The sequence below is a fragment of the Aptenodytes forsteri genome, unplaced genomic scaffold (genome assembly GCF_000699145.1).
Source record: "Aptenodytes forsteri isolate BGI_AS27 unplaced genomic scaffold, ASM69914v1 Scaffold428, whole genome shotgun sequence".
Taxonomy (NCBI): Eukaryota; Metazoa; Chordata; class Aves; order Sphenisciformes; family Spheniscidae; genus Aptenodytes; species Aptenodytes forsteri.
The window spans coordinates 810,947-822,718 of NW_008794177.1; the positions used below are offsets into that span (position 1 = coordinate 810,947).

The 11,772-nt window shown below is 44.2% G+C and overlaps 1 protein-coding gene across 1 annotated transcript in view; it reads right to left on the reverse strand.

The window, feature by feature from the left end:
• The window catches only part of CDC25A (cell division cycle 25A), a 14,759-nt gene extending 4,259 nt beyond the window's left edge, over window positions 1-10,500 (reverse strand). The window contains exons 1-14 of the mRNA XM_009284687.1: window positions 10,490-10,500; window positions 9,733-9,818; window positions 7,631-7,685; window positions 6,853-6,888; window positions 6,672-6,708; window positions 6,180-6,281; window positions 5,252-5,368; window positions 4,222-4,356; window positions 3,493-3,567; window positions 2,665-2,817; window positions 2,242-2,334; window positions 1,935-1,997; window positions 1,384-1,482; window positions 524-654 (exon numbers count right to left, since the gene is read on the reverse strand). Coding sequence (XP_009282962.1) covers window positions 524-654; window positions 1,384-1,482; window positions 1,935-1,997; window positions 2,242-2,334; window positions 2,665-2,817; window positions 3,493-3,567; window positions 4,222-4,356; window positions 5,252-5,368; window positions 6,180-6,281; window positions 6,672-6,708; window positions 6,853-6,888; window positions 7,631-7,685; window positions 9,733-9,818; window positions 10,490-10,500 — 1,193 coding nt within the window. The remainder of the gene's footprint in view (window positions 1-523; window positions 655-1,383; window positions 1,483-1,934; window positions 1,998-2,241; window positions 2,335-2,664; window positions 2,818-3,492; window positions 3,568-4,221; window positions 4,357-5,251; window positions 5,369-6,179; window positions 6,282-6,671; window positions 6,709-6,852; window positions 6,889-7,630; window positions 7,686-9,732; window positions 9,819-10,489) is intronic.
• Window positions 10,501-11,772: the final 1,272 nt, after the last annotated feature.

Consider the following 11,772-nt stretch of genomic DNA (forward strand, 5'->3'; position numbering starts at 1 on the left):
TCAAGTTGTGCCAGGGGAGGTTTAGATTGGACATGAGGAAAAATGTCTTTACTGAAAGAGTGGTTAAACATTGGACCAGGCTGCCCAGGGAAGGGGTTGAGTCCCCATCCCTGGAAGTATTTAAAAGACGTGTAGATGAGACGCTTAGGGACATGGATTAGCAGGCATGGTGGTGTTGGGTTGATGGTTGGACTCGATGATCTTAGAGGTCTCTTCCAACCTCAATGATTCTAAAGCCACTGCCTATCAGGAACATGCTGACAAGCCACACTGGCGGCACAGCTGTGGCTAACCGGTTTTCCCTTTCCGTCTCTAAGCTTTCCAGCACACCAGCTCAACTTCAACATGGCCATTCACATCATGGGTTGTGTCACATGCTTGCCAGAGGTGACAACCAACATCTACTCATGACAAACCGCATATTAAGTAGCATGCCAACACAGTAACTGGTGCCACCCTGAAAGCTTTGCTCTCAACGAGCACAGCAGTAAGTTCTTATCTAGGGGAGTGTGGGACAACTCACATTCGAGGACCCCGCTCTGAAGAAAACTCGCAGTGGAACACTATTATCACTCGTTTGTTCTCTGATGGCTGGATTGGCTTCTTAAGCAAGTAGTCTTCCACATCCTCTTCCATATGTAGGTTTACAGCACCCTGTAAAGGCAGTCATGCCCGAGCACACGCAGTGAGTGGAGGAGAACAGTAACAAACCTATCCCACTTCCTTGCAAGCTGTTTCCTCATCTTGGTTTCCTAGAGGAGCTCTGGCAACGCTCTCTAGCTGTTGGGAACACAGCTTCAAACCCAAGCAGACATTACAGATAGCCTAACGCTGACTCCAGGTGACCTGGACCTGTTTCAGATGGCCATTTCAACAGCCGTAGGTTGTGGCTTGTTGCATTTCCCTTCCCATCTCATTGCATCCGAGAGGGCCAGCCAGCTTGCTCAAGCAGCAAGCTTCAAGATCAATTATGTTTTGCACAGCCACTTGTTCTTTGAAGTCTGTGGTTTAAATTAAGTTTAACATTCTAATTTTAGCTTCCCTAGGTATCAGGATGCTGGACACCGAGTGTCTTACATCCTCCTCTGGAACCATCCCCCTGCTTGCCACACAGGCCACCTCCTCTGCTTAAGGAAAGCAGAACATTCCCTCCTTTGAGGGAAAAGTCACTTTATGAACCAAGTGTGAGCTCAGCATCCTGAGATTCACGCAGCGTGTGGGCATAACAGGATCACAGATCCCAGTGGGGCACTTCGGCATCTCAGCTATAACACATCCACAGGGCCTTGGATACTCGCTAATAAAGAACAGCCCACGTGGTGCCAAGTGATCCCAGTTTGCAACTTCAGACAACCCTACATTGCTCTTACGGGGTCAACATACCTTGATGTGTCCTCCTTCATACTCATACGGGTATCTACAATCAATTATCACGCATTCCTTGATGAAGCTCGCAAACTTCCCAGTCAGCACAGACACAATCTGAAAAAAAAAAAAACACAAAACAAAAAAGATGTTTCAAGATGTTTTTGTGTTGTTCCCCCCCCTTCCCCCAGTAAAGAATTTTGCTTACTGTCCCTGGAGCACGTACCATTTCTGAGTCGATATATTTTAAATCTTGATGTTTCCCATCAACAGTGTGGAATAAATAACCCTATAAGACAGAAAGATGTTTTGTGTTGTTCCCCCCCGCCCCCAGTAAAGAATTTTGCTTACTGTCCCTGGAGCACGTACCATTTCTGAGTCGATATATTTTAAATCTTGATGTTTCCCATCAACAGTGTGGAATAAATAACCCTATAAGACAGACAGCATTTAATTGAGAATGTTCCAGATGTGAGCCACGTAGGCGACAGCACAGCGCCCAGCAGTTAGTTTTGTAACACAGATGCCCCCCAGTAAAGAATTTTGCTTACTGTCCCTGGAGCACGTACCATTTCTGAGTCGATATATTTTAAATCTTGATGTTTCCCATCAACAGTGTGGAATAAATAACCCTATAAGACAGACAGCATTTAATTGAGAATGTTCCAGATGTGAGCCACGTAGGCGACAGCACAGCGCCCAGCAGTTAGTTTTGTAACACAGATGCTTTGTTGACAAGAATCTCTTCAGCTTTGCTAGAGTTAAAACTAAGAATTCTAAAATTCAGGGACAGAATTTTATTTTTGGCTCCTATACTGAAGGGAATTTTGTAGATCTTTTTGAATTAACACTTGACCATTAAATCACTTGAATTACCTTTGAGAAGTCACCAATAAGATCTCTCTGGTCACTGTCCAAAATGCTTTCGATCTCTGCTGTGGAGGATTGCGTCTTTACCATTTTCAAACTCTAGAGGAACATGGTTTAGAGATAAATGCCAAGCACTGACAGCAGAGACCCCCTTTTCCCAGAGCATAACAGAAAACTCAGTTTACTCTGAAGCCCTGAACTACGACTCCCCAGCTTCCCCTTTGGATTAAGGCAAAACTCAGGCTCAAGAGTATGCAATTACTGCACCAGCTCCCCCAAACCTCCTGCACTATGCAGAGAGAATGCAGTTTCGCTCAGTCAGCAGTTCACCTGAAAAAGCTCTCTCATTAACCTTCATAAACTAGACACCTATATTAGATCCTCTCCTAATCAAGTCTCTGTTACAAAATTGGATGCCAAGCCACCAACCGTCGAGTCCTCAGAAGGTGTTCCAGGCAGGCTTTTCCTCTTCTTGCTTTTCCCTGGAGAATTCTCTTCTTGGGATCTCTCCATCCTTTTCTGGGTGGTTCTTCCTACCCCACTAGGCAGAGATGAAGAGCCAAACAACCGGCATCGTTTGGCCTACAAGGAAGGAGAGATGTTAGAGTTGTCTAGCAAAGATTTAGATTAGAAACTAAGCAAGCCTCAGACTTTCAGACTACTACAAATTTTGCCTTGTATAGACGCTGCCACTGCACAGCAACAGCAGGATGTTAGTAGGGTCATCTAAATTCAGGACCTACATGTCCAGTAACACTCGTTTCTTGCTGTGCGGACTGGGTGAGCTTGGAGCACCAGGAGCAATATGATGTGCTAGCAGAGTGCTTTATACCAATTAGCAGACAATCTATCAGCAGATTAAGGAGCTTTTTGCTGGAGTCTAAACTCCCTTCACAGTCTATTATCAGAAGATTGGGCTACAGGCATTCCAGGTAAGGCTGTGCAGAATGTATGCAAGATATGTCAACAAGTATCTGATAAGGGAAGTCAAGATCTTGCATTTATGAAGTGTTTTTGTAAAAAGAAAGTTAATGCCTATATATGCACACAATCAGCATTGTTCCGCACTGACAAAGTCTCCCAGGTAAACAGGCTTTAGAGATAACAGAATACTGAAGGGGGTTTATGCCATATCTTGTTTTGTTGTTATTAGGCATAAAGGATCAGAGACAGTGCGATCACTTGTCCCAGTAGTGAAAACGGCTGCCAGAACAAAGTCCCCGTCTCCGTTCTGTTGTGCTCTGCCAGAACACTTACCCGATTGTCTGTTCTCCTCATGACTAGTGGTGCAGTCCAGAGGCTCGCCACATCAGATGGCATCTCCTCATCGTTCTGAGGAGAAAAAAAAGTTCATTCTCATCTATCCGTGGGCAGAGACTGTAAATATCTACAGCTTCTGCACAGCTCAGGCAAACATTCCAGCTGAATTCAGCTGTCAGATCAGTTTTAGGAATTTAACACAATTACTAGTCCAATAATGGAACCGAGTTGAAACATGTTGGAGAAGGTCAGTTATATCAATTCATTGATTGATTAACAATGATGTTCCTCCAAAGCTTTAAGCATTTCAAATTCAGTTGGAAACAGTCTTCTATTTAAGTGGCTTGAAAGCAAATATCACCTCTAGCTCTTTCAGCAAGTTTCTAAAGAAAAATGCCAACGGTTCAAATAATCCTCTCTAGTAATGCAATTCTCATCTGCCAATAAGAACAGCAGCAATTCTTAAACTGCTGTTCACACCCCAAGTAATCCCCATTTTCTGCACTAGGAAAGAGCACATATAAGATAGAGACACTGAAAGGTAAGAGTTGAAAGAGATGATTATAACTCATCTTCTAGGATTCCCTAGTACCTAGCTTTTTGCAGTCTGACTCGCCACACTGACTTCTGCTAGAACATACATGCACCACGGACACATATTGTTGGCAGACTATTAACATTACAGAGCTGTTTTTGAAGTGTCTATCGTACTTCCTTTGTACATACCTTCAAATCTTGCTCATCTAGCAGCTCTAGGAATCCATCATCATCTTCACTTTCAGAGGAAGTCAGAGAAGACTGCTGCAGGAAAGCTGGCCTATAGTCTTCCTGTTCACCCGTGCGTATTTCACCAGTGGGAAACTGAGACAAGACAGTTAGTTTTAACAACGTTCCTTCTCTCTACTGCAGGATGCTGTAACCACAGAGGCGATGCCATGCCTCTCACTGCACTACAGGAAACAAGGTCCTTATTCCGCCACCTTGAACACACTGACTTGAGCAAACCCCAAACCGAGTTCCAACACTTTTATTTGATCCTTACAACAGCAGAGTGCTTCGTTAGCCTCATTAAGCAATAACCCTCTTCTCTGGAAGAAGCTAGCCAGCAAAGGTGCAAAGGAGAGAAATGGGTGGTGTCAGTAGGACCAAGAATTAATATAAATCCTGCAGCTGATGAGAAAAAGATCAAGAGTACTAAGCAGGACGAAGGACTACCAGGTTCAAGGAGTGGAGACAAGACTTAGTTCCCCCAGCGCTGTTTCTGTGCAAGGCCCACCATATTCTTTCAGTTGCTTTTTCTAAGCAATAGAATACAAATAAGGTAATATTTTCTTCCTGCATGTCATATCTGGACATAAGATTCAGTTGCATCTACACAGTTGGCTTCATTGTTCCAAATGCATCTGCCTCAACATAAATATCTACTTTACTGATAGTGAAAACAATTTCAAGCTAGCTTCCTCTATTCCACAGCGATGTCCACGCTCCCTTGAGTTACTGCAGCAGAACCTCAGCTCCGTATTGACTGATCTTTCACAGGCTACAGAACAATCCATGTTTCAAACTTCTGACCATCTCATGAGCCAAACGTTGAGTTTTCTTATCTGGCAGACAGGTAAGTTTTTCTATTTGGCACATGAATAGTAGTGATTAACAGCATTGTCTTAGAATCATGATGCAATTTTTCTTCCTCCCAGACAGTAGGTATGCAGAGGATTAGCTGAGAATTAGTTGCAGAGAACACTGTACTACTTACCATCCGAGCTGGAGACAAACTCTGCCTTGGTCCAGGAACACCTTTTCCATCATGGGAGTGGACGTGCACAGAACTACGAGAAGCTGGTTTGGTTGGCTTCTTAAACTCAAACGATTCCTGAATTCAAAGGAAGCAAAGCGACCACGTTACCAAAATTAAATGGCGTAAGTTGCTAGGAGCATTTTATCCTTTAAGCTACCCGACGTTTTGGATTTAAGTTCCCTCCTACCAACAGGAATAGTCTGAAGGCATGTGTTTTCAAATTAAAAGACGTTACAATAGCGATTCATTTAACATAATCAAGCTTTCATCCTCTTGACATCACCTGCAGGCTTAAGGCTTTTCTATTTCTTTTGTCAGTCAACTTCTCTGCAAAAGAAATCATTTTTAAAGGCAGCCAAGGCTGTCTCCTGACACCCGCTTTTCTGTAGAGACCTGTCAGAGTCCTACCGATGGGATTTCCAGCAGCAAGGCCTTTCAGAGAAAGCAAGCAAAAGGACATTTGTGCTGTGAGGAACCAGGGCTCCCCACATCTGCAGCGGAAAGAGATGAGGTGATCTATCTAAACAGCTTCCTGGAGGCACCCCTCGTAGCTATCTAAAGCTAGCAGTATGAATACATTTTCCCTTGCCACAGCCTAAAAGGAGTCAGGTTCAGTAGCACGAAGGTAGAGCTGCACAATCAAAGTCTTCCAAATTTTTATTAACCTATAATCAGTTTGCAGTCGCTATAATCGGTGCTGTCGCACTTCACTGCAAGTTCCCCTACACTAAGCTATGCAAAACTTTGTTATGTCTGAACTACAGCCTGGCAGAGAGTAAAAGAAGCCTTTTCCACCGCATCCACTGCTGAAGGGCTGGACTAATTCAGCTTCCTTGCTACCGCCTCTTACACCATATCATCGCAGGCAACAGAAAGCAACACTTACATTTTCCTTATTTTCATCTTGTTCCAATAGTTGAAAAGCATCGCTATCCAGAGAATCGGCGTGGTTTCTCTTCAGAGCAGGACTGGATCCCAGGAGGCTTTGCTACAACATTCATACAAAAGTGCCAGTTCAGTATTGCGCAACATAGTCTTTGCACGACTACATTTTAAGCAAAACAGGGGTTAATGAAGACTGTAAGGTCTCCGACTACAAATTGGTGCAAACTGTGTGCAGGAGTCTTATGCTGACATCTCGGCACAGGTACCAAAATGCTTCAACCGCATTAGTGACAAAGCCACATCACTGAAATTTCACACTAACTTAAATGAGGTTTTGAGTTTACAAGCTGTAATTTTGACAGTTTTCATTAAGTACCACAGCAGCTGTTCTTGAAGACAGAAAATGAACAAGTTATGGAACGTATCCAACTAAAAACACTTAACACGCTAAATCCTTTAACGTTTATACAAGACCAATACCACCCTCACTTACTGGCAGTGAATGTATTCTTCTGAAAGGCATTCGAATGCTACAATGAAAGAGAACCAAGATTTATTTCAACATTTTGTTTTAAAAGATGGTAACATGAGTAGAACTCACTTTCCCCCCTCCCAATAAAACTCCATAAGCTACAACAGTCACCGACAAAAGTTAAAAATCGATGTATACTTACTTCAGTCTGCTGGATTCAAGAATTGCTTTCTCAAACCTAAAAGCAAGCGAGATGCCCCACAGTTAGCACCAAAGGATAGTACCCTAAAAGTCACCGTTCTATTTAAGTCATGGAGTGTTACGCTAAGCAGAAGCCAACATGCTTATTGGTGACACTTTGTCGTTCTCAAAAGCTATTTATAGCCAGCTTATCCCATCCTAGTTTTTGAAACACTAGCTAGACTCCTTCACCCCCTCCTTTCCTTAAATTCTTTTCAGCGTTGTTTAGACGAGAAGCTAGGCTAAAGGAAGAAGAGCTCAGCAAATCAGAGACCAAGGGCATCTGTCCCCCATCCCTGGGGATAGAAGATTAGGAAAAGAAAGATAACCTAATCAAGAGCGGCAAATTCAAAGCTAAGAGCAACTGCTTGGTATCAGTTAAGGCAAATTATAATTTATGCTTGTATGTAAGTGTTGAGTGAAAACTGCAACTTACATGCAATGTGGTGCAGCCTCAGACTCCCGGTAAGGTGCCAATGTCATGCTCAAACAGTCTGGTTGGTACAACACATTAACTCAGACCCAAAACTTGTTAAGTACTCTGGGACACAGACAAGACAGAAAGCCTAGCATCTCAAGCTGCAGAGCACTACAGCACACGCTTCTACAAGTTGGAGAGAGAAGAGCCCACTGCACACATGCCAGCAAAGGAAAAGCCACGTCAAGCCTCTCATTAGCCCACATCTGATAATGCTGCAACGTGGAATGCCAGAAGTCAGGCTTAGCATATGGTTACATACGTTTCCTCCATGATATCGTTTGAGGCTGCAGGACCAGGCGAATCCAAAGCGCAACCTGCAGAGGAGAGACAGTGTTTTCTACTGAGTAGTATCTAGGAAATACAAAGTATTAGACACCGCTACAGATTTCCTCAGAGACCCTGAGCTCAGACGGGAAACTCATGTGGAAAGTCCCATCTGCAGCCACACCTCAGTGTAGAAGTAAATAACAGTTACAGATACTCCATACTGTTGGGTTTGGCCATAGATAATCAGGTGTTTGTGCTTGGGGAAAAACAGGAGTAATTAAAAAAGCACCCCCAGCCCTGCCTAGCATGTCATGCAGAAGAGAGTGCTACCACGTAACATGGAATACTCTTGGCTTGTTCTCTCACACACACATCTTCATAAACAACTTAGTCCTTTAGGGTTTTTTAAGCCATGTTTTTAGTTACACCTCTTCATAGGAAGAAATTTTGGGGTCATTCCAAAAAAAAGAAAAAAAAAAAGAGTAGTCAAAGGCCCTCCTTAATGCACGCTAGTGTACTGGAAATAACAGCAAGCACTCCAGAAGCACAAACCAAGCGAAACATTACAGCTACATAGCATTTAAGTACAGTCAAATATGAAGCTTACTTAAACACAGATTCCCCAAGGAGTTTTTGTATTACAGTAGTATTCCCAAGCCCTAGTGGCAGGCCAACAGCTTACCAGAATACACTCTATACCATCATGACAAGACTTGTTGCTACTTCAGTGACTGTGATCTAAACAAACAACTACAAAGAATTAATCTGACTAACATGACAGGTAATGATCTCGGCACAGCAGAAACCTTAATCACGAGTGTTTTGTAAGCGCTTAAGGCCTGCTTTGGAGGCAGGAAAAAAAGAAAAAAGACAAGAAGAAAGTGGAGATTTAGCAAGCTTGATAATTCTGTCCCACTCCGTGGTTTGCGAGCTATACTCATGTTTCAGCGGCTCATAAAGTTCCCTTGAAGGCTGAAAGCACCATGCACGGTCAGACTGGTGCATAAATTCAGATGGAGACACTGATTTCCATTGCTGGGCTGGACCAATGAAGTATCAGAGGCTTCCCTGATTCTACAAGTCATGGGGTTATAGCTTATTGCATTTTCTCTTATAAAACATCACATCTGAAAAAAAAAAATACTTCTGGGCAAGTATCAGTACTAAGATGCAGCTCCCCAGGTTTCAGATAAACAATCAGTTCATGTTAACAAAAAGCCACAGAAAAAAAAAAGCAAGCCACAAGACAAACCCAGCTCAACAGCCTTGATTCGAGCGTGCAGAGCTGGTTAACATAGTTTGGGTTGAAGAGAGAAACCACACGGTGACAACTTGCTTTCATCACAGTTATCACCCTCCAAAGGGCAGAAACTCAAATGGGTCCCATTCAGAGCTGAATGCAGATATGCAACAGATCCTAACAATGAAGAATGAAACACTATCTCCCAGTTCTCCAGACCACAGCCCCAACACGCAACTATAAACACTCACAAGCCAATATCTGCAAGACACCCCAGACTAGAGAATGGTGGGAATCCAATTCACCACCAAAGCCTATCTTGGGCTATCTTCAGCAGCCTTCATCTTCAGCCGCCTCTACTGCAAGAAAGGCTGATACGCTCATGATAAGGTGTTGACCTACTACCATGTACAGAGCAGAACATCAAGGCAATCAGAAAATGGTAGTGATAAACATCATGCTGGAGTACAACGAATGACAGGTCAGTAACCACGTCTTAACAGTCATCCTAAGAAAAAAGCCACCTCTGTCAGAGTCCCCCTGTGGGGGCAGAACCAGTTTTTCCTCCATGCTAGCTCTACTGCTAACATACTCCAGGACAATTAAAGCAAAAAAAAAAAACCCCCAAAACCACACACCCACAACCCAAACCATGAACTACAGAAGCTTGCTGAGTGATGGTTTGCCTGCCTCCCTCCTTTCAAGAGCGTAAGAATGAGAAGTGGCTGCAGGGATTGCAGGCAGGCAGCATCAGTTCTCTACCCAAACCCTGGAAGCTGCTTGCAGTGGAAGCCACGTAAAGATACGATGCTTTTCATGCCTCACTCGTTATTTATTAATTGAGAAAGCCATACCTGAGTCTGTTGATTCCGATGACACTGTTCTTTGTAAACCGTTAGTATTCTTGTTTCCCAGATCTTGCTCAGCGTTTTCATGCTGACTGTAAAGGAAGTTAGGTACTTGTTTTAGATCCTCATTGAAGCAAGAAATACAATATAGGATTGCCTGAACGTAGATACACAGCACAGGTAATCATAACCTGAAACCTTTATCACCAGCCAAGTGAAAGGATTCCACTTTGGCAATCCTGCAGACTGCCATCTCCTGTGCTCTGTTGAGTAGACGGACAAGGCCACCACCAGAACACCACGCTTATAAATATCCTCAGATCTAACACCTACAGAGACTTGAGCTTCAGGTTTTGGTTTTGTTTTTTTAAACCTGCGCATGCAGTGCTGATAGGACTTGAGCTTCAGGTTTTGGTTTTTTAAACCTGCGCATGCAGTGCTGATAATATGAGAAGTTAGGCTTCCAAAACAGAGACGGGGAGAGTGTCATTTAAGACAAACGTTCTCCCGATAGCCTTTCTGGTCACCTTGCACCAAACCACCAAGCTTTTCTCCATGACATACTAACTGTGAGAGGTTTTTTGAGACGATGTTTTAGAGCCTGTCCTGAGCTTGTGCCTTCACAAATGAAGGTTCTAATACAACAAAGCAACAGACCTCGCAATAAAACTTTAGGACTAAAAACAATTTAAATGTGCAGTAGGGTATTAGTGCCCGGAATCACGTTAGCACCTCCCAAACCATTCTCTAGAAACACCTATACCAGAGCCCCATTATCCTTCTCGGGACTGCAACCCTCTCTTTGGCTTTTACATTACTCATGTAATTACTGTTTTGCATAGAAAAATTACCAAACTTCTAATTGAAACTCATTTTTATAAGTAGTTAGCTCTCAAATTTTGTCTTATCAACTAAGCAAGTTCTTCTCTGCTCACATAACCATCAGACTAGTCTAAATCATTCTGTAGGTGAAGGGGCTCGAGGCATCCAAGAGCCTGACTGAGTAACACCAGCCCTTGACCTGACGCGTATGCAAGTACAAACGCTGCTCTGAGCAGGCAGGGAACCTCGAGGCAAGCTCTCCTGCCCGACCTCTGAGCCACATCAGACACACACTAATTTCATACGTGGGCAGGGGTGATGGCAGCTTCAATACAGAAGAAGAGATATGCTATCATATGTAGCCTTACTCTCTATTACCTTATTACATTTCCCCTTAGGGAAAGCTACTCGAGTGTGGCTCCTCCGTCACATGGGTTAATTAAAAAAACGTGCCGGGGCACAAGCTAGGGCTACAAACTCAAAGGACAGAATAATGAACACAGAGGGGACTGGTGCGAACCGTTTACAGGAATTCCAGGAATCTGAAGGAGGGAAGGATCATAAAGAAAGCAGGTGATTACAGAAATGAGAATGATGTAAAAACAGCAAACAAAGGACAAATACCAGGAGGGCTGTCAAGACCAGAGTGGGCCAGGGCAAAACAGGAGCCAGACAAGAGACAAACTGCAGAGGTTACTGTAGAAGTAACAAGATGAAGGAGTTAAAGACTAGTAACAGCAAAATTGGATTGAGCAACTGCGTGGTTACGGAGAACGGCAGAGCCCAAAGGCTGCAGCGTTTTCCATATGTGAAACAGTAAAGAGAGGAAGGGTGCGCAGGAACCGGGTGAGGGTGCCCACGGGGAGCAAGAAGGAGGTGAGGTGATGCAGCTAACGTGGCACGGAAGGCAGGAAGGACGGACACAAAGGCACCAGCATTAACTTGCAGGAGAGGGGAAAGCACCCGGTCCTGGGGCCAGGCACAGGAGCAAAGTGGATGCCCAGAGCAGAATCAGGGGAAGATGGTGGCACGTGGTGGGACACCGCAGGGGAAAGATGGCCCACAGCGCAGGAGCCACGACCACACGTGGGCAGGAAAGCAGGGGCTCCCATGGGCCAGAGAGGGGGGTGGCCCAGTCTTGGGGCTCCCTAGGGCGAAAGGGGCAGCAGAGAAGGGGTGGGAGGAGGGGCAGTGGAGAGGGGGGGCCCCCGCGTAGCAGGAGGG